Below are 26944 nucleotides of genomic sequence, written 5' to 3' on the forward strand. Positions count from 1 at the left end.
CTCACTCAAAATAGCCCTGGAGGAGATAATGGAGTTGTTGAAGTAACTATTATTCTTATTCTTATTGCCTGTGTGCTTTGCTTTCTCTTTATGAGTGGTTAAGCACCTGGCCCTTGGGATGATCAGGGACAGTAAGCAGACTCAAACCCTGAGCTGTTATCTCCTAGATGCTTGCCAGCTTCTGCCCCCCTCCAATATCATACATTTTCAAGAATGGGATCATTCTATCCACTGCTTTGTCTTCCATTTCATTTGGGACCTCCACATTAAGGGTCTTCATTAGCACCAGTTCCAAATGATACTTTCATCTCCTCAAGTCTTCTGGTCTTCAGATAATCCACTTGGAGTCATTCCCTTTCTAATCTTTAGGCAAGATTATGAGAGGATTTCCTGATAATCTTTTGAAGATTAAGCAATTTCCTTAAGAGTCTGACTTTTTTTCAGATTTACACTGTATGTCTGGAAATTGTCCTTTAAGTTGCAGCATTTCACTTTGTAAAATCAAGAGAAAAGTAGACTCAACCTACTGAACAAATGAAATCATGTCTTAATTAAATCTCATAAAGCTGAGCTTTATAAAGAGCTAATGGTTTGGTTTTCATTTGATTTTTTTAAAGTGTAGATTAATCCTCTCTGGCAACCTTCCAGGGGAAATATTTTAAAACAAATTTTAATTGCATGAATGGATACAATGCACAAATGAGATTTCCATGTGTTTATTATGTCAAAAAAGAATCTCTTTATTCCAGAGAGAGACTTTTAAGATTGATGTCCCCAAGGTTTACCTCCTTGTTCAGGTAACAGACTCCCAGGCAACCCCTATGTCTATGTGGCACATAGGAAAAGAAAGAATTCTGTTATTTAGCTGGTTGCCCTGGACTCATTTAGATACAGTCTGTCTTTGTGAGTTTGGAGACGTTCCATCTTGTCTGCAGTTATCACTTATGAATTGTTCTACAGCAACAACTCTGTGTGCAGTCAAACCTATCTTATGGGAAATCATAAAGTATGCTTCTTCATTTAATCTGATTAAGTCATAAATGATAGACTGCATGGTGGGGGGTGGGGGAATGGGAAATTTGGAGTCCGAGAATCTGAGTTGAAATCCAGACTACTCATTACCTCTATAATCTTGAATAAGATAGTTCCTCTCTCTAAGACTCAGTTTCTTCTTCTGTAAAATGAAGAAGTAAACTGCATCATAGCTAAGGATCCTTCTAGCCTTAGACACTATGTTATCTTTTTCTGTGGCTAGTTTAGTAGTGAAAACAATGGTGCTAATCATACATTTTTTATTGGTCCAGGACCACAATAGTTCAACCAACCAAGGAAAGTCAGATTTCAGTCATGACCCATAAATTAGATCTAGAAAACAGTACTATTACACAAAGGGATGGAAATAATGCAAACCTATAGTATCTGGAAAGCCTCCAGAAGTGATGGACCCCAAGGGCTGGAGGGACATTATTTAATATAATTAGATTGGAGATTAATTCCTTAGAAGTAATATTCCTCCTTGGGTGCCTGGAGGATGGTCTACACAAGCTGTTGAGACTTTTCATTTCTGCTTTCTCATTCATGCAACCATCAGAACAAATTTAAAACTCTAGAATTTAGTGTCAGCTTAATTACATCAACCTTCTCTGTGGTCATGTTTGAAATCTTTCTGTTCCTCAAATGGCAAGACCACCTCTAAACATGCATCTCTTTTTGTTGTTTCCTGCTCTGATTCAGTAAAACTGAGTCAAAGAAAAGAAGCCACGGGATGCCATCTTTTTTCTTTATCACTATCTTATTTCCTCTTCCTGGAATAAAAGCAATATTTGACTTTGTAAATTCCCGATCTTATGGAGGGATAGCCAAAAGTGGCTTATTTGACTGGTGGCATCTTTGAGTCTGACTTTAGATCTCTAGGACTTATGATTGGTGAGACTTCCTATCTCCCTTGTGTGGTCTTTCTTTCTCCTTTTCCACTACTGAACTTCAAAGTCACCACCAGTGTTCACAAAAGGGGAGAGTAAATAGCACATTTTTAAGTGCCTCATTCTATCCTCTGTGCCTTGTCTAATTGTCCTGCCCAGAATACAGATTAAATTAATTCATTTTTACCCTTGGCTTCCAATGGGATTGTTTGAGCCAAATCCCATCTGTTAGATTTGTTTTGTAAAAACAGTGATTGCTCGTAGAACACCAAAATATATTTAAATGGTTTCTATGTACTTAAGTGGAAATAGTCTGTGTTCTTAGGAACATTTTAAGAACACTTTTCATAAGACAGTATCATAGCTCATCCTAGCTAGAAAGTGGCCCTCAAGAAGCGTGTATCTAAGGGAGATGGAAGATTTTGGAGGATGCCAAGAGGGAGAGGAATCATTCCAAGTATGGGTATAGAGAATGAATAGTAGGAAGAAATGGAGGAGACACTTTGAACACAGAAAAAGAGACAAAATTCTGGATGGCAGAAATAAGGAGTGGAGGAGAGTTTGCAGAGCTTTTACAAGTAAGAAGCCTGTGCATTGTGAAAGATGAGGAAGGACTCAATAGAGCTGTAAGGATCCTTTTGCAATGTTTACTTCTCCCCTTTCCCAAGTACAACTTTTAAAACATTAAGGGGACTTCAAGCAGTTATTCCCCTAACGATGCATGTAAATGTGTACCGTACAGGGAAAACATGAAGGGTGCCATCTGACGTGTGCGTGCACAGTATATGTCAAATTGTGCTATCTGTCTACCATGAATAAGGCACATGCCTTAAATCGGGTTTTCAGGAGCGAGGATGTAGTTGTACTCTTCTGTTCATTGTATTTCATCTGGTCCCTTTCCTGAACAATGGCATAGTTTACAAGAGGGCTAGCTTGGGAAGGAACAGAGTGAAGTTAACCTCATTGCGATCCAACCCACAATCACATTAAAACAGTGCTCGTGTCAACCTGAAATCACTAGCCATAGCCCAACATTTCAGGGTGCAAAGCCATTTTAAAGTCTAAAAGAGGGCTTCAAAAGGCCCATCTCATACATGCAGGCAATCTTTTTAAGTAAAAAGAAGCCATGGAGGATGGCCCCAGACCTTTCATACATGCCTCTGCATCTTCTGAAGGGATAGGGATAGAGATGGGAACTGCAATTTCATTGGTACAACAAACTCCTAGATAAGAGAACTCTCTCTACTAATAGGAACTGGCACTTTCTTGGCAACAGCTAGTCTTCAGAGACTTGCCTACAGCATTGAAAGGTTAAAGGCTTTGCCCCGGGTCACCCAGCCAGAATGAGTCTTGACCCTAGGTCTTCCTGACTCTAGGGCCACCTCTCTAGCCACCACAGCACAGCTGTCTGTCTACATCTGGAAAGGAGTTAAAATACAATGAAATATTGCTTTTGTCTTATGCTTTCCCTCAGTTCAATGTTTCTCGGTCTTTTTGTGTGCTCATCTATGCCTAGCAAAGGTAAATGACAGTGAAACATACCCCCTCCTTGTCTTGTCTCCCTCATGTCCAATCAATCAAAAATCCGTCTGGGCATTCATCAAGTCCTGGCGATGTCCAAGTCTCTTCCCTACTACCAATCCTCTGGCAATTTCACCATCAAATAGTGAAGATTCTAATCACTTTCTTTTCTGTGCATTGTAATGACCAATCCATTATTGCTCAGAATGGCAAATGCAAACCCAAAATAAGAATGATGGGTTCACTTGATCTTAAAATAATAATAGCTTCCGTGGGAAGTCAAGGATTTCCCTAACTTGGGTTGCTATTTTATTTCTCATTCTTTTTTTATACCTACATAAACTTAGACAGGGTTCAAACTTTTATCTTAACCCTTGGACTAAAGGTAGTATCATCTACTGGGATGTCCTAATATGTTCTCTGTTCTTGGTCATGCTAATTCTATTGTGTTTATGTTGTCTCCCTGGGGATGCTATAGCTTAGGGCTGCTAGGTGGCATAGTGGATAGAGTACTGAGACCAGAGTCAGGAATCCTGAGTTCAAATCCAGCTGCTGGCATTACCTAGCTGTGTGACCCTAAGCAGGTCTCTTAACCCAGTTTGCCTCCATTTCCTCATCTGTAAAATGAGCTGGAGAATGAAATGGCGTACCACTTTGCCAAGAAAACCCCCAAATTGGGTCACAAAGATTCGGACCCGCCTGAACATCAAAAATAGAATAGCTTTTCCAACATTTTGGACTCAATTTCAGGGCAGGTTAGAAGAATGTTTAATCAGGGAAAGCATTCTCTTTTCACTATTTTCCACAATTGCTCTAAAACAAAAATCTTCCCCTCGTATTGTCTCCAAACAGCTGGCTGAACTGTAGAGTCCCATTTGCTTATCCATATTAGCAAATGAAAGAGAACATGAGTCACATAATCCCACAATCATTTCTTTTTTATTTTGGAGTATGATGCATGTACACTTATGTATAAATACATACACATATGTTTTATGTACATATTTAGCTCCCTAACTGTTTGAGGATAACGTTAGAATGAACCTCTATTCCCTGAGTATGTACTGATTGATGCAAGAGCAGCTGGCCTAACCATGAACAGAAAGTGGTTAATTAGCCTGTTAGCAAACATTTGCCATGAAGCAACCAGTTCATGGGTTGCAGTGCTCTGGAGATGAATGGAATCATCTTGATTTCATTCATTTCTTCAAAGGTTCTTAGAGTAGCACTAATGTAAGATCGATAGGCAAGTACTTGTTGCCTGCCTCAATACTGAAGATGTTACATATGGCTTGGAAAAATCTCCCATTTTCTGGAAAGAGAACGAAATACACCAATGAACCAGGGCAAGAAGCAACATGGCTAATCCATTGCGTTTCCAAAGTTAGATTAGAAGTCAGCCAGGATGTACCCAATGCTTCTCTGAATAATGAATGAATGTAGGCTAGTCTTGAAGTGAAGGTCATCAGTCAGGCAGCGAGCATTGATCGAGTTGGCTCTTATGAGCCAGCTATTGTGGTAAGCACTAAGAGTACAAAGAAAGCTTCCTTCCATCCTCACAACAGTCCCAGCCTTCTGATAGAGAAGACAACATGTAAGTAACCCAGCAATAAAAAATAATGATGATGGCTAACATGCATGTAGCACCTATTACTATGTGTCAGGCACTATGCCAAGCACTTTAAAATGATTTTCTCATTTGATCCTCACAGCAGCCGTAGGAGGCCAGTATCCTCATTTTACAGGGGAGAAAGCTGAGGCAAACAGAGGTCAAGTGACTTGCCCAGGGTCATACAGCTAGTGAGTGTCTGAGGCTGGATTTGAGTCTTCCTGGCTCTAGGCCCAGTGCTCTAACCACTGTAAAACCTAGTTGGTATATACAAAATAGGTACAGAGTAGATGAAGGTAATTTAAATGGGAAATCACCTCCTGCAGAAAAAAGGATTGCAGCTGAAGAAGCAGAGGGAAGGGGGCAGAGCATTCCAGACACAAAGGACCAGGGCAAGAGATGGAGTACTGTCTTTTAAAGACCTCAGGTAGGACAGCGTAACTCAATTCTAGAGTATGTAAAGAGGAATAAGGTTTAAGAGGACTGGAAAAGGAGGATGGACCATGCTCAAAGGAACTTCGCATGCCTAATGGGCCTTTGGATTTGATCCCAGAGGTGTTAGGGAGCCAACCAGAGCTCAATGAGCAGAGGCACTCCATGGCCAGAACTCTAGGAAAATCTCCTTGTTAGCTGAGTGGAGTGGAGAGAGACCCCAAACAGGGAAATTAGGTAGAAAATTATTGTAGTAATCAACGTGAGTGGGGACAAAGGCCCCAACTAGGGCTGTGACTGGATCAGTAAAGGGGATATATACAGGAGATGGCATGAAAGCAGAAAATAGTGAAATCTGACAACATGAGTGGGAGTGAAGAGCCCGGGATAACACTGAGATCACAGGCCCGGCTAACTGGAAGGAGACACTATTGTAACAGGAACATTCATAAGGTAGAAAGGGTTGCAGGGAAAAATAATGAGTTCTCTTTTTGCATCTTGAGTTCAAAGAGCCTCTCTAGGATATTCACTTTGAGGTATCTAAGAGATGGGTGGCAATGGGTGACTAGGAGTTAGTAGGTCAATTCCAGTTGGGAGGTTTTCCCCCACATAAGTTTCTTTTTCCCCATAATGCCTCCTCCAGTTCTGCCTGTCCTCCTCATTGGCTTCTTCCCACCCCACTCTGTGCTCAGTGTTATTTGGGTCTTAGTCATATTCCTCAAAAAAATGAATGAAGCACTAAAGCAGATTAGGGTGTGTGCGTGTGTTCATGTGCATGGACACACACATTGCAGATGGGAAACAATGAAAAAGAAGAAGAATTCATTTTATTTCTCACCTCCAGGCCTAGTCTTGGCACAAGGAGGGACTTTCTTACTTTGTTTAAAGTTACTAAGTTGGTCTTATTTTTTAAAAATATAAATGGGCGGTAGCTTACATGGTTCAATGTATTGAAAGCCAGGCCCAGAGATGGGAGTTCCCGAGTTAAAATGTAGCCTCAGACACTTCCTAGCTGTGTGACCCTGGGCAAGTCACTTAACCCCCATTGCCTAGCCCTTACCACTCTTCTGCCTTGGAACCAATACACAGTATTGATTCTAAGATGGAAGGTGAGGCTACGTAGGTAATATAAAGTAATAATGTAAATGTCAAATAAAATGGAGAAGCTATATGTTAAGGCTTCCTTTTGTCAGCATAACCAGTTCAGATTCCTGGAGTTGAAATTCTTTGGGTTAGTTTCAGTGTTATAGATATTCTTGTGCTTTTCCTTATAGCATATTGTGGATCATTAGTTGAATATTCCCTGAGACATAAAATGGTAGTTTCATTAGAGAAGTGGGTAGTGGACTGTCAAGAAGCTGGGACTGTGAGAGCTCAGCCCAGCTCTTATTCTCACTTATTAAATTAGGATTTGTTTTGGTCCTCTTCCTCTATAAAGGCAGTGTTTTTTCTCCTCAGTTCTTTTTGCTTCAATTTCATTAACCCCTGTTCTCACTGACTCTCCTTCTCTACTGTTATCACCTGTTTCCCTAGTTTTTGAGATTTGCTTAATATAGCCATTCTTTTTTCTCCCTTTCATCTTGTTAACCCTATCTTTTCTTAATTAAATACTCAAGGAATCCTCCTTCCTTGAATATGAGTGCCAAGGAATGAGGAGTCAAGAATGGCATCAAGATTGTGAGCTTGGATGACTGAGAGAAGGGTAGTGCCCTGCAGAGCAAAAGGAAAGTTTGGAAAGGGGAAAGGTTTGGGAGCAAAGATGATGAGTCCAGTTTTGGTCATGTTGAGTTTAAGATGTCTACAAGACATCCAATTAAAAATAATTAGTAGGCAGTTGGAGATGTAGGACTGGAGGTTAACAGAGAGTTTAGGACTAGCTAAGTGGATCTGAGAATCATCAGCAAAGAGATGATCATTGAATGCATGATAATTGCTGAGATAGCCAGGGGAAATAGTATAGGGAGAGTAGAGAGCCCAGGAAAGAATCCTGGAGACACCCATGGCTAACAGGCATGACCTGGATAATGATTCAGCAAAGGATACTGAGGTGTGTTCAGATGAGCAGAAGAAGAACCAAGAAAAAGGATTGTCATGAAAACCTAGAGAGAAGAGAATATCAAGGAGAAGATCAACAATGTCAGAAGCTGCAGGGAGATCAAGAAGAACGAGGACTGAGAGAAAATGCCATTGGATTTGGCAACGAATAGACCATTGGTAACTTTGGAAAAGGTGGTTTCAGTTCATTGATAAATTTGGAAGCCAGATTGTAAGATTTAAAAAGTGAGAGGAAAATAAATAAAGTCCTCCACTGTAGACTCTTCTCAATGGGTTTCAAGAGAGAAGAAAAATAAGATGACTGTTAGCAAGGATGGACGAGTCAAATGAGGTTTTTGAGGATACAAGAGACATGGGCATGTTTTTAGGTAGTAGGGAAGGAACCAGCACACAGGGAGAGATTGACAGCGAATGAAAGAGTAAGAATAATGGACAGGACAACCTGCTGGAGCAGATGAGAAGGAATGGAATCACTTGGAACTTCATGGTTATTAATTTTGTTTATCTTTCTTGTATTTCTCCTGGCAAAACAAAGAATCTGCTTGGTTGTATTTTTTATAAGAATATCTCTTCTGAATTTAATTGTTGAAATGCCTCTATTTTATTGAATGCACATCTTTTTTCACCAATGATTAGGCTGAGATTTGTCAAGCATGTGACATTGGGTTGCATTTTGAACTCCTTTGCTCTTCAAAATACATTATTCTATACTTTTATATAGTTTCTCTTTAGGATTCATTGTTTCTTAGTCTGGAGACAGCTTTAATTGTTTTACCTCTTGCATAGAATTTAGAAGATGTTTGAGAGGTCAAGAAGACTGGAGGAAACATCTAGTCCTCCATCTCCTGCCACTAGCTTACTATGTGAATTGGGTCTCAGTTTCCTCATCTGTGAAATGGAGATAATAGGCATTCTGTTCTCCTGCCCAAGCCCCATTGTGAAAACAAATGAGAAAATAAATGTGAGAGTGATTTGAAAATATATAAAGCACTTTATGTAAAGTGCTATTCAAATGTAAAATGGTGTTATTTTGTTAATGACACCAGTTCTTAGAGAAACACAATAAAGCAATGAGAAGAAGAGGTTAACATAGGAAAGCCAAATGGCCTGGAAAGGACTTTTTCACCTTAGTATCCCAACTTCCATTTGAAGATTCAGTCCCCAAATGTCTCTGGGCTTTGTCGAAGAGCTTTTGCCTAAATCTTTTATCTATTACTTCACAGGCAGAAATGTTAGCTTATTATCAGCAAAATACAACCTTTAGGCATTCAAGTGTCTGCTGTAAGCCAATAAACCAGGTTCTTTCTTTCTGTGTACAATTAGCTTGTTACTCTGAATGCACCTTTAAAATCTGCTGCCATTCAAAATTCATTTTTTCTATTTCTCGAGATGCCAGAGGTGAACAAAACCATGGTTATAAACACATACGATATGATAGTTTAATAAGTATGATCACTATTGTATGAAGCACGAACTGTTATTAATTCACATTTTCTCTTTTTTGTAGACTTCTCACTACACTTCCTTGAGAGAAAAAACCAAGAAATGGTCCAGAGGTAAATTATAGAAATTACTCTGTGTTATTTGAAAATGCTTTTTAATCTGTTGCTCTTTTTTCTTCTACAAAGATGGGGTCATGTTCAACATGTAGAAAGGGCCGTGTTTTCTGATTAGTCTTCTGAAATTAAGAAATTGTCTTCCTGTCATGAATTTCCCAAAATTTGCAAGTTGAGGAAGATTTGAATTTAACAGTCAGACTTTAAAAAGTTATCTGGAGCCTCCTAATCTATATGCATATCTCAAATCCAAGGAAAGCAGCTTCTGGGACCTCAAGCAGCCTGAGCAGTGCTTGGTGCATAAAGGAGGCAGACAGCATGACATAATGGACTGAGAGTCCAAAGACCGAGGTTCAAATTCCAGCTCTGCCACTAACTCACCATGTACCTTCAAGCAGGCCACTTGCCTTTGCTGGGGCTCGGTTTTCTTCTCTCCAAAATAAGTGGAATAGACTAGTTCAAGGGTGGCAAACACTAGGCTGCTGGGCCCCATGCAGCCTGCCACACTCCTCATGCACAAGTCAAGACATCACTCCCTGATGTTATCAGTCCACTTTAAGAACAAAGGACAATTCCCCACAATTGATAAACAGGCAAAAGATATGAACAGACAGTTTTTGGATGAAGAAATCAAAACCATGTATAGATACGTGAAAAAAATGCTCTAAATCACTACTGATTAGGGAAACGCAAACCAAAACAATTCTGAGGTATCATCTCACACCCATCAGACTGGCTAGAATGGCAAATGTTGGAGGGGATGTGGAAAAGTGGGGACACTAATACACTGCTGGGGGAGCTGTGAATTGATCCAACCATTTTGGAGAGCAATTTGGAGTTATACCCTAGAGAGCTGTAAAACTGTGTATATCCTTTTCCCCAAGGAGATCAGGGGAAAAGGAAAAGAACCCGTATGTTCCAAAATATTGGTAGCAGCTCTCTTTGTGGTGGCAAAGAACTGGAAATTGAGGGAATGTCCGCCAACTAGGGAATGGCTGGACAAATTGTGGAATGTGGTTGTGATGGAATACTACTATGCCATAAGAAATGATGAACAGGTTAATTTTAACAGAATTTGGAAAGAACTACATAAGTTCATGAAAAGTGAAACAAGTAGAAGCAAGAGAACATTAAATACAGCTCCAGAATTAATATTGTGAATCTTCACCTCTAGAGAATGACTTGAAAAATGGAAACACCAAAAACATAATTATATATTTCGTCAGACAATGCCTTTTATGATGTGGAGATTTAAATTTTTTCAAAAGAATGAAGGACAAACAACAAAAACAAAATGTACTTGGGTGATATTTAATAATTTTTCAAATATAATAAAACATAGATAACATTACATTTTAAAAACCAAGTCAGCATGCAGCTTTATGTATGACTTAGAGGCCCCTACTTCTCTTTGAGTTTGATTCCACTGGATTAAATGATTTATATGCTCCTCAAATTTGTCTGGAAGGAAGGAGAAGTAATTGTTTCTCTGAGGTTCACCAGCAGTCATCGTCTATAATTTTAAGGTAATCAAATGAAAAGCCAACTGCTTTCTGGAACCGCCTCTCCCCAAAAGAAACAACCCCAAAGAGCGAGCAATGTCCTTTTAACTCATTGAAACAGTGGCCAAACCAAGAGATGCTCAAACGGCCAAGCCATTCTTGAGACTTAATAAAAAAACAAAACATGATTACCTAGAAGAGGTAATTGAGGATGGGGGCAAAGCATAACTGCTGCTGCTTTGTAAAGAAGCCCCCCACCTCCTGCTTAAAAACTTCATGGGGAGGCACACGGGCTTTGCGCAGTAATGGGCTTGATCCTGTGTCTGAAGGGACAAGCCAGGGAAGGCCTCTGGGTTCTGGGTGTCCCCTAGGTTGCTATGGTCTATCTGGCAGTTAGCAAAACTGTTATAAACTGGACCCTGGAGTAAGGGTTAAAAAAAAGCAATTTAATGTGTTACAAATGTCTAACGGTGCTGCCCAGCTGTAAGACAATTATAATTAATGTAACAACATAAACTGGATTTTTCAAACGAAAATGTCTAATACTGTAATTAAATTTGCCTCAGGCTTTGCAGGAACAGTGATACAGGCACCAGGGAAGAACTCGGTTCATATAAGAGAAACTGAAATTTCATGGTTATTAAGTAAGATGTTTAGAACTTTAAAAAAGGGTCAAATTCTGCAGCCAACTCTAGTCACAGTCTCTTTGGGTCCTAGAAAAGCTGAGAAGAGAGTTGATGCAGGCATTATTGTTTTTTCTTGTACTGTAGTTGAAATTAAATTCCAAAGGAACACTTATGGTTTATAGGCTATGTACCTGTGAATGGAACTACTGACCCAAAGACTTTGGTCAAAATCTCTTGCTGGCACGTGACAGTAACAGAAACTAAAAAATGATTTGGTGGATGGACCTCATCAGTCAGTTGTCCTATCTCCCTGGGCTCTGAGTTAGTGATGGAGCCCAGCAGAGCAGTCTGGCAGGGTTCAGCATTAAATCTTGTATTTATATAGTCAGCCCTTCCTTTTGCAAAGAGCTGTCCTAGTGGGGTTTGCCACAACTGTCAATCACACCAGCCACTAACTTAACTTAGCCATCCAAGAGCAAAATGAGATCAAAGGGGGAAACATACCAAATCTATTTTTTGTGAAAATACATCTTGGACAACCTCCTAACTACCAGATGTCCAAAGCAGTGTTGATTTGTTTTTTTCAACTGCACAAACGTTTTTGGACTCTTATGCAGATATAACTTTTTTGGAACAAATCCTTGAGTGTAGCTGCTAATGTTATTTCCAAAGGTTTTTCTTAGTATTAGGGAAAGAATGAATCTTTTTATTAGTGGATGGCTTCCTATTGGCAGTAGTGAAGATATGGCTGTTTGTATGGAAGCTAATTTTTTTCAGGTATTGTTGAACTAGATGAGTGTTAATAGATTGGTGCAACCCTAGCAGTGATTAAATGGCCAGAGTAGTATTCTTTTTTGTTTGGTTGGCTTTCTCCAGTTATATCCCTATCCTGGGTAGCAAAGTGACCAAAAGAATTCCTACTTGGCTTTTTTCATCCCATAGGGAGTTCCTGGAACAGTGGAAGCCGAAGACGCATCTCTTGCAAAGACCTGGGCCACGGAGACTGTGAAGGCTGGCTGTGGAAGAAGAACGACGGCAAAAGCTACTTCACCCAGAAATGGAGAAAATACTGGTTCATTCTAAAAGATTCTTCCCTATACTGGTACACCAACCCAGAGGTAAGCATATCAAAGAGAAAAGAATCTGTCAAAACTCCCTGGCTCAGGGGGGCAGCTGGGTAGCTCAGTGGATTGAGAGCCAGGCCTAGAGACGGGAGGTCCTAGGTTCAAATCTGGCCTCAGACACTTCCCAACTGTGTGACCCTGGGCAAGTCACTTGACCCCCATTGCTTACCCTTACCACTCTTCTGCCTTGCGGAAGGTAAGGGTTTAAAAAAAATACTCCCTGGCTCAGAGCATCCTCAGCTGAATTAAAGAAGGGCATTTCTGACAAATGCATAAGCAATGGGTTGCTAACAGTATCTAATATTAGGAGGCAAGCCAATGAGGAAATAGCTTGCACTAGAAAATAATTCATAGACACTGATGTATTTCTATCTCCTTGGCTTTTGTGCCTTTAGTAAATAGAAAAAATTACTTTTCTCCATTGTCTCTTCATCTTATTGATACATAGCCTGACCATAATGGGTCTAATGATTGATGAAATCACAAGGTCAACATAACCCCCAACACCTCAAAAAAAATCAAGGACAAATATGAAAGAAGGTTCTTATATCCAAAGATAAATATATGGTTTAATAGAAGAAGTTCTAGATTTGAAGTCAAAAGGCCATGGGTCATTATCTTTGTGACCTTGAAAAAGTCATTGCCCTGTCCAAGCCTCATTTTCCTCCTGTGTAAAATAAGAGGAATATATTTTAAGTCCTTTCTACCTCAAGACTCCTATGATCCCTATAGATACAAAATAGTCATGGATTGGCTTGTAAGGCTATCAGGAAGACTAAAGCCTAATGAATCAATGGCATGTATTTATTAAACACATGGTCTCATCTGGGCACTGAGCTAAGTGATGGAACAAGCTGATGCCTGGCTTTCAAGTTATGTTCCAAGCAAAGAGAAGGCTGAAGAAGGAAGGTAAGGCCCACCACTTGGCAGGGCTAGATGACAGGGAAGATCTGGGACTATCCAACTCCTGTTTTGCTTCTGTCTTTACTAGTAAAGAGAATGACCTTCAGGACAGAAGGGGTAGGATCATCATGGAAGCCCAAGACTGATGGGGAGATAGTAACTCCCAATAGGAGTTTTATTTCCCTGGTCCAGAGAAATTATATGACCAGGTATGGAAAGGATCTGGTCAGGAGAGGGAAAAATCAGGGATCTCTTAGGTATTCTGGAGAACAAAAGAAGTACAAAAACTGCAGACAGTCAAATATATCCCATTTTTCCAAAAGGGACATAAAGGTAGATTCTACAAGCCATAGACCATGATGCTAGTCCCCAGAAAAATTCTAGGACACTTAATTGAATGAATTCTTTGTGAATGCTCAGTAAGGAAAACAGTGATTATTTGAGTTGGCATGGGTTCATTAACAACAAGTCTTGCCAAACCATCCTTATTTCCTTTGTAACTAAACTGCTAGATAATGGATATGGTGTAAGCATAATGTATTTGGATTTTGCCAAGGCATCTGACAAGATCTTTGTGATATCCTTGTGGACAAGATAGAGAAAGATTAGTTCAGTTAGGTGGATTCACGGCTGGTTGAACAACTATCGAGAAAGTGTTGATGAATGACTGTCCTAGAGAATACTGTGCCACGTGGTTTTTTGTCCCTAGTCCTTGTCTATGTAACCTTATGTATGTATGTATGTGGCCTTAGCTCTTGACTATGTGCCTGCATGGTGACTTGGATAAAGAAAGAGATGCCATGCTTATGCATTCTGTAAATAACAGAAGTCCCAGAAGTAAGGAGAATAGCTCGTATATTAGATGAAAAAAAATCACGATCCCAAAAGATCATTGTGACAGTTTGGAAGAATAGGCCAAATCTAAGGAGGTAAAATTACACAGAAATAAATATACAGTTCTACATTCTGGTTTTTTTTTTCAATGAGCCGCAAAGGTACAGGAAAGTCGAGGTGGGGGGAGACAGGAAGCATGCCTTACCAGCAGTTCGTGAGTGTATGTGAGAAAGGCTTTTTAGAATTTGAGTGGACTGAAGGCTCAATAGAAGTCAGCACTGTTTATATAGCTCCCAAAAAGAATTTAGTGTAGTTCTTTTGGTTACATAAAGAGAAGTATAATGTCTAGATTAACATCAACTACCATCCCACCAGATTCTATCCTGCCCTGTCCACTTTTCAAGTAATTAGTTCTGTTCTTGGAGATTGACGCATTTGAGGAGGTACATTCTTAAATGGGAATATGTTCCAGGGAAGGGGCCCAGGTTAGACAAAGAAACAAAAACAATTTCATATGAGGGATAATTGAAAAAACTGGGAATGTTTAATCCAGAAACAAGCTTTCACTCATAGGAGTTAGCATTGGAAGGAACTTTTGAATACGTCTAGTCTAATCCCTTTATTTTACCAATGAGGAAACTGAGGCCTACAGTGATTAAGCAATTCCCCCTGGGTCACATAGGCAATAAGAGACAAATTTTGAACGCAGGTCTTCTAGCTCCAAGTTCAGCCCTCTTTTTCCCTGTGCCAGAATGCTGAATTTTATACGCTTGAAGTACGGAAATTCAAGCTAAATAATTTAATGTATGCCACCCAGCACAATGTAAGAGAATTGCAGAGACCAGGCTGCTCCATGCTCCATATACAATCGGAATGTGCTATGTTTGTGTTGTTCATAGCAAGTCTTCAGACATAGTCATCTCAGCACTCACTGCACAAAGAGTCCCTGTCCCTGTCTCTCCTATTGCCCCATACATAGACACCCCATGCAAATCACTTCATTTCTCTGCTTCACACTTTTCATCTCTGACCCGAGAACATGACTTCTCTCCTGGCCAGCAATGATGAGCCAATTAATTTGTGGATTTTTAAAACACTTTGGAGATAAAAAATGATTCATGTGTAGCAATGTTGTTTGGTATTGGTCAATTTAACATGGTTTAGAAATGTGTTTGTGTGTTGCTCTGAGTGGTAATGTCTCTGCTGGTCTTTATTGATGTATTGTTTGCTCATCTCTGCTTTGAATGCCCCAGAAGATGCTGAAAGTTATTTGCATATTTTGAAGCAACTCTGTGTTATCATTAACAGAGAAGAGATTGTTGTTCTCCTCACTGGCTTAATGAATGCACGGTTCATTCACTTCACAGAAAGCTGTTTCGAGTACATGCTAAGTAAACTGCTGCATTCTTGAATAAACAGTCAGGGAAAATCTGTTCATTACCACATTTGTGACCTGGCTCCTCGTCAGGTGATAGAACCGATACTCTCCTCCATTTTTTAGGTCCAGTTCTCTCTGTTCAGAATGTTTCTTCAACATTTTCTTTTCTTTCCCGGTAGGACGAAAAAGCCGAAGGATTCATCAGTTTACCTGAATTCCGCATTGACCAGGCCAGTGAGTGCCGGAGGAAATAGTAAGTAGAATGAGATCTCCAAACTCCCTAAGTAGTCTAGAGGGTGAAAGAGGGTTCAAGGAAAGGCAATGGGACTAACTCTGCCTGGAGATGCCTTTAGTGTTGGACCAGGACTGAAAAATGTCACATAACATTACATTTTATAGGACCTGCTGGGCCTTATTTTTTCATTTCTACTTTTAAAAAGGCATTTCAATGGAATGTATATGGCAGCAAAACTCACTGCCTTTTGAGCTTATATTTCCTTAGCCTCCATTTTAACAAGCTGAATAAAACAGGAAAACCATTAATAAATGGAAAACACTAAATTCATTCTTTACCAAGAAGATAAAATGTCCTTAATTTCAGGCTAGAGTAGATGCTTGGCCGCCTCCCTTGGCCCCCCACAGGATACTCTAGGAGTTAATGCCATGATGTCATGTGACCTGTCAAGATTTCACTGCTGTAGAATGTTTAATATAGTCTGTATAAAGAGGCCTTTTGAGAAAGAGAGATTCTAAGAGCAAGCAATTCAAACTTTACCTAATCATTTCTTCAAGCTCTACTTCCATGCCATTCAGCCATATTGCACCAAGTACAAGATATTGGATGAATTAATCTATTCTAGAAGCATATTTAATGATAGGCCTTTGTCAACATTGGTGTCGTTTGAAAACCTGATTGGGCCAGTTTACCATGATGAAAACTGACGGTTGCCTTATTGGGTCGGATTAACACAAAAATTTGAGCATTTTAAAACTAGCTCACTATCTAGTTTTTTGTTTGTTTAATTACTCTCCTCGCTATCTGTAACTTAATGAAAACCTCTTATTTGCAGCAGCGAGGGGCGAAAGTCTTATTAATTAAATTCTCTTAATGGAATATTTCCATAACTAACTAAATTCCTGAGATAGATGGTCTTGAACAATGCTCTTCAGTGATTTGTTGGTTTTCCCATACGCTGGTTCCTCTAATTAAGAACATGTACAAAAAAAATATTGAAGTAAACACAAAAACATTTATAAGGTTACCAGGAGCAGCACCCAGATATCTGAATTCCTTTCATGGCCTTTTTTAATGGCTCACCCACCCCACCCCAACCCCAACAAAGGGTTTTCAAATGATCAAACAATGGACCTAAAAGACATGTCTGCTTCCCTTCTCTTGTTCATATCCTGGAAGAACTGGAAAAAACTGAAAACATCTCAATGGAGATGGAGTAATCAAATTCATAGTATGAATTTCAGTAGGGAGAAAGAGAAGGTCAACTTAGAAACAAGAACCAAAATCACCAATAATTAGCCTAAGGAGCAACTGATTAGACATCTAAATGAGGGAATCAGTGAATGCCTGAGAAAAACATTTCTAAAGTGATTATTATGTATCAAGCACTATTCATATGTATAGCAGATAGCACTCAGTCTTCATCTTTCTTGACTTCTCTGCTGTATTTGAGTGCTGTTGATCACTCTCTCTCATACTCTCTCATCTGTGAGCTTTTAATGACCCTTCTGTCTCCTGTCCATTTACTTCTCAGTTATCTTTTTTTTTTTTAATTTTAAACCCTTAACTTCTGTGTATTGGCTCCTAGGTGGAAGAGTGGTAAGGGTAGGCAATGGGGGTCAAGTGACTTGCCCAGGGTCACACAGCTGGGAAGTGTCTGAGGCCAGATTTGAACCTAGGACCTCCCGTCTCTAGGCCTGGCTCTCAATCCACTGAGCTACCCAGCTGCCCTTCTCAGTTATCTTTTGCTGCATCTTTCTCTGTCACGTCCAGCAATTGAGGATGTCCCCCAAGCTTCTGTCCCAAGCACTTTTCTCTCTTCACTGTTAACCCTTTCTCTTAATAATCTCATTAGTTCCCATGGATTCAGATGATTCCTAGCCCTATTAGTCTTGACACAGCCTCTGCCTTGAGCAGAGGTTCCAACTATATCTCAGCCTACAGCCACTTTTCTCCCTCATAGGACTTCTACCCAAAGTCAGGCCCTCAAGCATCCCTCACTGAGACTATTACAGTAGTGTTCTAAGCAACCTCTCTTTCTCAAGACTCTCTCTTCTCCAATCTATCCTTTACTTCCACTCATGATTTTTCTTTTCCTCTTTAGATCCTTTACTCTCTTCTCTTCTTCCTTAGCTTTGGCCTTCTGTCCTCTCCTCTAACTTCTTTTTAAACACCCCCACATTTCTTTTCCCCAAATCTAATCTTTGCCCCTCCTAATCCCAAAGTCCTTTATGAATTAATGCTTACGTTCTAGTGTAGGAAAGACTTTGGAAAAAGGATGCTGAACAATGTAGAAAGGTGATTGAAAAATTGGAAAAATGGGCCCATTGAACAGAAGAATTTTGTTTACCTATAAGGAGGAACTTTGATCATTGTGGTCTTTAAAAATACTGAATAGACTGCTAAGAAATGTATCGTGTTCATTCCAGAAGTTCTTCAATAAGATAATCATTTCCCCTGAATAGTTCCCACATTTATGCCTGATAGCAAAGGCATAATCCAGATGTTTTCATGTGTGAACTTTTCCAACTGCTCTTCTTTTGCCCCCTTGATTTTTTGTTGTTGTAACTTTGTCTACTAAACAACCCCAAACAGAAAATCAGAGAAATTCAGTTTGTTATCTGGATGTTTCCAGGTATTTGGGTAATCAACATCATGTAGGCAAAATGTCTTGAATTTTAATAATGTTCATCTCCAACATTTCATATCATCTAGACACCATGCCTGGCATTTCATATATATCTCCTATATACCAGGTACTGTGCTAGATGCTGGGGCTCCAAATACGAAAAAGGAAATAATATGCCAGTCCTAAAGGTTTTTGCAAACTTTTTCTTATTATACCACAAGCTGGTGATCCTCTTTAGGATGAGCTCTGGTAACTCTAGGAAGAACATGTGAAAATGAGCATGTGATGTGAAAATAGATTAGAGGAAGCACATCAGTTCTCTCTTACTTTTTGAAAGCAGAATCCCACCTTCAAAACAAAGAGTTTTCAGTATCAGAAAAGTATAAAATAGCACCTCTGAGCACATAACATTAACAGCAGAAAATGTAAGAGATCCAGATAGAAAGTCAGAGGTTGAATAGCTTTCTTCTAATTAACTGAAAAGGGAAGGCAATGATAATCCTTTTGAAAAGAAAACAGATGCTTTCTTCCTGAAATTGAGGTCTGATGCTAGAGAGGAGAAACTATTGAATTAAACCATTTATATTACTATCCAAGTCATAAACTGAGTAGAAAACCTTTGAGAAATCTTAAACTGGAGCATATTATTATTGGGTTTCTCCTAACAGCTCTTTGAGATTCATTCAGTCAGTCAGCAAGCAGATACTCAGCATCTACTAAGTGCTCAGAATACAAAGAAAGGCCAAAAAGGTCCCTGCTCTCAAGGAGCTCACATTCTAATGTGGGAGAGAGCATGCAAATAGCTGTATACATAAAAAAGACTATGTAAATGGAAGGTAGTCTTAAAGGGAAAAGACTTGGGGGGTAGGACAGCTAAGGCATAGGAAAGACCTATTAATAGAAAATAGGATTTAGCGGAGTCTTGAAGGAAGCTAGGGAAACTTGGAGTCCTAGGTGAGGAGAGAGAGTCTTCCAGGTATGAGAGGACAATGAGATGGAGTATTATATATTAGGTATGAAGAAAAGCAAGTAAATCAATGTAGCTGGATCATAGAATGCACCAAGTGGGGAGTAAAGTGTTAGAAAACCAGCAAGGTAGGAAGGTTGTGAAGGGCTTTAAATGCCAGACAAAGGACTTTGGTTTTGATCCTAGGTGCAGTGGATAGAGCACCAGATCTGGAGTAAGGAGGGCCAAAGATCAAATCTGACCTCAGATACCTACTAGCCATGTGACCTTAGACAAGTCACTTAGCCCTATTTGCCCCCATTTCCTCATCTGTCAAATGAGCTGGAAAAGGAAATGGCAAACCATTCTAATTATCACTACCAAGAAAACCCCAAATGGGGTCATGAAGAGTCGAACACAACTAATTGAGTAAACAACATCAGAGATAACATGGAGCCATTGGAGTTTATTGAGGCAGGAGAGGTTGTACTTTAGGGGAAATGATTTTTGGCACCTGAGTAGAGGATGGATCAGAGTATGGAGAGATGTGTGGTAGAGAGACCAAAGAACAGCATAGTACGTTAGTCCAGGGGGTGGATGGCAAAGACCTTAACAAAAAGAGTAGCTGTGTAAGTGAAGAGAAGGGGACATAAACAAGAGAGATAGAGTGAAGGTAAAAATAACAAGATTGAACAATAGACTGACTATGAGTGAGAGTGTGAAGTCAAATATGACTTCAAGGTTGATGGTACCCTGGACAGTGATAGGAAAAATAGGAAGAAGTGAGGGTTTGTGGGAAAAGATAATGAGTTCTAACTTAGACATATCAAATTTGAGGTACCGATAGGACATCCAGTTCATGATGTCCATAGAGTTGATGAGAAATTGGGACTGGATGAAAAGATCCAAAACCACCCCATGGTACCTGGTAAGGTTTCCCAAGTGAGACAGAAGAGAGAGAAGAGAAGTGAATCCAGGACTGATCCTTGAGCCATTTACATACTATTAATGAGCAAAGGAGACTGAGGAGTGGTCAGACAGATTAGAGAGGGTAATGTCATGAAAAACCTGGAGAAGAGAGAATATCCAGGAGAAATCAATAGTGTCTGAAGCTGCAGAGAGGTATTATGATTAAAATTATCTTGAGGGACTGATTTTGGGGTAAGAATATAAGTTTGTTGATTATATCAAGTTTATTGGTTAGACCAGCATCATAACTAATAAAGTAATATGGGCCTCTATGGCTCTCTCATGACCAGGGATGACCTGAGCTGGATAAGGCAGCGTAATAAATAGATTTTAGAAGCTCATTATTCAACCCCTCCTTTGAACATCCCAAGATATCTTTAATTGGTTACAACTAATTAGGAAGTGGTCCATCCAACTATCCATTCCTCCCCATACTTACATCATGGGGAACAGGTATGCCAAAAAAGAACCCTTGTCCCCTTCATTTATTAACCAAGTTTGATTAGAAAGGTATCTCTGGCCCAGATCCCAGATACAGAAACACACAGTACTTCTCCCTAACATATGGGAATTAATACAGTACATGAAAAATTCTCACAGAGGTCAAGAAGGAGGCGAAAAGGACATTCATTAGATTTGTCAATTGAGTGATCTTTGGTAACTTTGGAGAAAGTGATTGAATGATTAAGTCTAAACTCAGATTATAAAGGGTTTAAAAGTGAGAGGCCAGGAAAATGGAAGAACCTAGAGTAGATAGCTTTCTCAAGGAGGGAAGGGCAAGTACAGGATGAAAACTATTGGGGATAATTGGACCAAGTAAGGGTAATTTGAGGATGATGGAAACATATGTAGGCAGCAGGGAAGAAGCCAGTAGATAGGGAGAGATTCAAGGTTAGAGAGAATAAGATTGACAGAGGGGGCAATCTGGTGGATAAGATGAGAGGATGTGGTATCAAAGGTGCATGTACAGGGGTTTGTGTTGGCAAGGAGAAGGGCTGTCTTTTCCTTTAAGTCAGGGGTGAAGAAGGAGATAATGAGGAAAAATGTCTGAGTGATATAAGAAGAAAGAGAGAACTCTTGGTGAGTGGTTTCTATTTTTTTCCATGAAATATGAAACAAGGTTTTCAGCTGAGAGAGGATAGGGGAAGGGTGTGCCCTTGGGAGGGATGAGGAAGGATGAAAGTGTTTGGGGTAGCCACTGCCATTAAGAGGATGGATGATGGATCAATTAGGGAAGTGTAAAAAGATTGTCCTGCCTCAGTGAAAGATCAGTTAAGATTATGTAGCATAAGTGACCCAAGCATTATAGTTTCATAATTATTTTCCAGCTCTACTTGTCTATATGTGAATAGGAACAAAGGATGCAGATGATGGGAGTAGTTCAAGGCCGAGGACAAGGGGGCAAAGGTTAGTTAACTCAAGTAGGTCCTCTAGGGATTATTATCTCTATTTTACAGATAAAGAAACTGAGGTTCAGAGCAGTCGTATGTGACCATGGGCAAGATATTCAAATTTCTTTGCTCTAAGTCTACCGTATTTTTCCATGCAGTCTTAACCTTTCCAAGTTATGCATGTACTTATTTGTATGTATATATACATATAAATATATTCATATGCACATGCACATATGTTCTCAAAAGCCATATTGTTCAGTCATCAGTTTGTTCCGAGATGAAATAAAAATTAACAAAGAGAGAACTGGGCCACAGTCAATTTTCTTTCTAAAGTAACACCTCCCATGTGTGCAGCATGGGCAGTGTTGGGCTCCCCTTCACTAGCAGTCTTCCAATAGAGGGTCCCTGACCATTTGATGGCCATACAAGGTAGGTGACTGCTCCTTGTTCAGGGATCAGTTGAGCGAGATACTCTCCGAGGATTCTTCCAATTCTGTCATTCTTTGTTCTTGAAACTTGGGCAGGAACGCATGGCTCTATACAGACCTATTTAGAATCAATGTTTTCTTCAGTTGGTAAACATAATGCCCTTAAACTGGAAAAAGCATCACTTGGTTGACTTTGCATTGATGTCAGTTTGGGTTGCTTTGGCTTTGGCTCTCCATAGTTAGCAGGGCTACCATATCTGTTCCTCCACTGTCGGGTTACTTGCGAGGTTAAGGTAACCTTCAAACCCATTCCAATTCTGTACAGCTTCAATTGGTCACTTTTTCTTTCCACTAAACCTTTGTCATTTGGGGACCAAGAGAAAAAACTTAATCTCTCTTCTATATAACAGTCCTTCCAACACTTAAAAGAGAGCTACCATAACCTGGCCGTCCCTATCCAAAACTCCTCGCCTTTAAACTGGAGAAATCCTAAATTCCCTTCTATTGTTAAATGCATACATGTATATACACATCTAAACACACACACATATGTGCATATACATGTATATATGCACATATTTCTAGGAGCCATAACTTTCTAGAAATAAACATAGATAAGATATAAACATATTTGTTTATAAAACAAACCTAAAAGGCTTTTTGCAATATCAACTGGTTAAATCCAAGATGGGGAAAAACTTGACAAATATTTGAACATATTCAATGGGCAGCTGTTCAGCTTAGAAGTCTAGAAAAGAAAGTAGGGTAAAGAAAATGCGTGTTTGTTCACTTTGTGGAAAGGATCCAGGCAAGACTGTTGGATTCGTGTATGATCACCTAGAGAGAACATGCTAAAAATATGAAATCATGTTAAGAATACTCATTCTTGGGTATACTCGCTAGACAGAGCAGCTGGCCTCATGATCCCTCGTGGACATAATTATAATGGAAGCTACAAGACTGCCCAGATCAGTGCAAAGAGGCCTGACTGTGGAGGTGGAGGGCACAGGTTGGAATTCTGCCCCTACTATTCACTGTTTCTGTGACCTGGGGCAGGTCACTTGGCCCTCTGAGCTTCCAGTTTCTAATTAGTAAAATTGTCTTGGACTAGATGGTTCCTCAGGTCCCTCTAAGCTTTAAGAAGGATCCTGTGGTCCTCATGGGCACGCTTTTGGTGTGAGACTAGGTGTCGCATTGTTCAGTTCTTTGCCTATCCCTACATGTTTGTGACCTTATGACAGGCAGAGGGAATTGCTTGCATCCGCTTAGGATGGGAGAGGGGCCAGTCAGATCATTCATTTCACAAGAGAAGTTCATTTGTACTCAAAGTCCTAGCTTACCTGCCTTAAGCAGTAGTTCAATGAATTGTCAAAGGAATCTGCCATCACAGGAATCCCCTGTCTGATGGTACACCCTACACCCCACGTGTGGTGCTCAAAAATTGCCCCTAGCCCTGAGAGCTCTGGGCTTTTAGAAGCCAATTTCTGCCATCTAGTGGATCCCCTCAGATTGCAGTGTGATCCTACTCATTCCTCCAGGGTTTTTCTTTCTTACCCCATTAGACTGCAGAAAAGACTAGGTTTGTGGGACTCCGAGCTATGAGGTGTTTTACTGGTCAGAACCAACACTACCATTTTGCAAGTGAGGAAACTGGGATCAAGAGAGAGGAAAAGGCTTTCCCAGGGATACACGGGTAGCAATTGAATCAGGATTTGAATCCAAACCACTCAATTCCAGATCCCTGGCTCCTTCCACCACTCTTGCCTCCTTCCCTCCTTCCAAGTAATCAGCATACACTGGTTTGGCCTAGTTAATGCTGTCGTCTCATTTTGACTTTGCTATATAGCTATGCCTTCTCTCCTTTCTAATCAGTGATTCTTCTTGGGGGACAGCTTGACCTATTTGACTATACTCAAAAATCAAAAACTGCAGCCATCTGACCTAGTATAATCATTGCAAAAAACAGAGATGTTAGACTCCTGCAGTCTGGCTTTTAACCAAAGCTTTGTAGCTAATGGATACTTGACCTTCAACTATTTGTCACTTGTGTGTATCTACATATGTGGCACAGACACACACGTACACATATTTAAATATAGATGCACACACACACACACACACACACACACACACACACACACACACACCCCTATATGTAGATATCCTGAATGCTCTAGCAATTTGCCCTTTGGGCTTCCTCTGTGGAATGGTGGCTTTTGATAGGGAAGAAAACAACTTCGAAAAATTCCTGTGCTGTGACCTCAAGGTCCATTGACTTCAAATCATGTCTGAGGACAAATGCTGGTCTCTTTAAGCTTTTCATCAGCCTATTTTTCTCATCAGTCTCTAGCCATTAGGTTGTAGTTAAGTGGCATAATGTACTTTTTCAGGCCCAGAATATTCTTCCCAAATGGATGTAAGTGCTCCTTGGAGAGGCTTTTTAGCTGAGGACAAGGGTTCTTAACCTTATCTTGTGTCATGGGCACCTTCAGAATGATATTTTTAATGCAAAAAGTAAAATACACAGAATTACAAAGTAAACTGCATTAAAGTACATTTCTCAGAATAGTAATAAAAAATCTCATGGGCTCTAGGTTAAGAACTCAAAGCTTAAGGTAAAGGGTAATGAGCTGGGAGATACAGAAGCTTATTGGTATCTTTAACTGCTCCTAATCCCAGAAACGGCTCTTCCTACAGAGGCAGTTGTGACACCCCGTGTCTGACCATTCCCTCTTTAATCAGGAGAGTTTTGACTTTGTGCCATATCTCCTCATTCTCGCCGAGAGGCTTAGTGATCAGTTTCAACATACTCTCCCCCTCTTCATCTCTAAGAGGTGCTGGAATGCACCACTGGTTCAGACAATTTATGTAACAGATAGTCCCTCATCTGGCTTCTTGTACGCTCTGGAAAATTCATTTCCCCCAATTCTTCATATCATCTTGAAGAGTACCTTCAATATTCATGTCTTTCTCTACCCAGAATCCTCTGTGACGAGCCATAGCTATCATTTTGCATCAACCTTCTATCTCTTTTACTAAAACGGTGCAAGTTTTAGCTTACATCACAAACAACCCAACAGATATAAAACCAAACGCTGTCCATTGAATAATTATCTTAAAGCAAAGATTCTGACCAGTTTAAAAAACAAACAAACCAACAACGGGCCTATATTAGAAAACCCTGCTGTGAAGTCATGACCTGAAAAAAGGGTCCCCAATGAATGCCCATAATACTGGGGTATCTAAAATCAAAATCCCAGATGAATCCCCATAATGTAGCACCTGCTTCCTAGGCACCCACCACTTGCATACAGACACCCCAGGAAAGTTACCCAATGTTCACTCACTCTAAACCATAGCTCACAAGCCCATACTCCTGTATTTATGTCTCTGGGTCAGCCAGATAACACAGTTCAAAATAAAGACCTCTGAAGAAACAACGATGAAAAATATACGGAGAGAGCATTCCCTCATAAACCTAGGCCACACTCTTCCACTGTCAGGTACCAATTAGTGGGAAGAATGGACACACTATGGAATATGCATGGAGGGGCACAAATATAGAACACATGTGGCCAGGGTCCACATAAGTAACACATGTGACTGGGGTATATGCATGGAGGAACAACAACCCCCCCTCACCCCCAGTACTAAAGGGCTGTTGATGTCTTCTGGTGATGTCATCCCTCAGTTCTCACTGGGCTTCCTCCCCTCTGTGTGTTGCTCTCTCAGAAAGGCATCATTCTTTCTGGATGTTACATCTGGTCAGGTCTCTTGCAGCTCCCCATCTTTTTCTCTGGACATTGCACATTTCTTCCCCTTTTTGCCTCATGCTCTGCTGGGCTATTTTCGATGCAAACATTTACTGGTTTTTAATAAAACTCTTAGTCAAAGAGCTGCTTCTTCTTCTTTTGAGAAGGAGTAGCCTCTGCCATGTTTCTTTTAAGGAAAACACTCGAAGCAGGTTTTCTTTCTTACAGTAGAGTAGCTCTGCTGGCTCCCAAACTCTTGCCTTCCAGAGCTGTGGTCCTTTTAGCATATAGAATAGCCAAAGAGTCTGTGAACTTTGAGAAAGCACCAGTTAGACAAAGGATCATCCCTACCCTCAAGGAGCTTACCATTAACTAATTTTCCTGTTTAATTTCTCTTTCAAAACTACTTCCTTCCTCAATTCTTATCAGCAATGCATGGCTCTGAGGTAATCTCAAGGGACTCATGCTGGAAAACTCCATCCATACTCAAAGAAGAAGCTGTTGGAGTCTGATTGCAGATCAAAGCAGGCCATTCTTTCATTTTATTTCCTTCATGAGTTTATTGTATGTGTGATGTGGATCTTTTGTCACAGCATGAGGAATATGGAAATATGTATTTCGTGACAGCACTGATGTAACCTATACGAGATGGGGTGGAGAGGGGAGGGAGAGAATGTGAATCGCAAAATGTCAGATAGCATTCATCAAAAAATTGCTTCTACATGTAATTGGGGGAAAAATTTTAAGTTAAAAAATAACCACTTTCTTCTATTAGTAGGACCTACACCCTTATTCCAAAGCTCTAGCAGATTTAGGGTTCTGAAGTCTTTATGACTCTCATTAGATTTCTAACTGCCAAAATGCATTTACCTCCCCCACCTCCAATTATTTCAGATGCTGCTTTTTCTACAAACTGCAAAGGGCTGTATGAGGGTGATGCAATGTCATTTTTCTCAAATCCCCCAAGACCATTTGGGACTCACATGTAAATGATGAGAGAGAGAGAGACAGAGACAGAGAGACAGAGAGACAGAGAGAGAGACAGAGAGAGAGAGAGAGAGAGACAGAGAGACAGAGACAGAGAGACAGAGAGACAGAGAGAGAGACAGAGAGGCAGAGAGACAGAGAG

At 40.1% G+C, this 26944-nt stretch overlaps 1 protein-coding gene across 1 annotated transcript in view; it reads left to right on the forward strand.

The window, feature by feature from the left end:
* The window catches only part of LOC123253653 (connector enhancer of kinase suppressor of ras 2-like), a 530144-nt gene that overhangs the window by 475543 nt on the left and 27657 nt on the right, over positions 1-26944 (forward strand). The window contains 3 exon segments of the mRNA XM_044682811.1: positions 9047-9095; positions 12166-12341; positions 15642-15715. Coding sequence (XP_044538746.1) covers positions 9047-9095; positions 12166-12341; positions 15642-15715 — 299 coding nt within the window.

Source organism: Gracilinanus agilis, chromosome X (assembly GCF_016433145.1).
Source record: "Gracilinanus agilis isolate LMUSP501 chromosome X, AgileGrace, whole genome shotgun sequence".
Taxonomy (NCBI): domain Eukaryota; kingdom Metazoa; phylum Chordata; class Mammalia; order Didelphimorphia; family Didelphidae; genus Gracilinanus; species Gracilinanus agilis.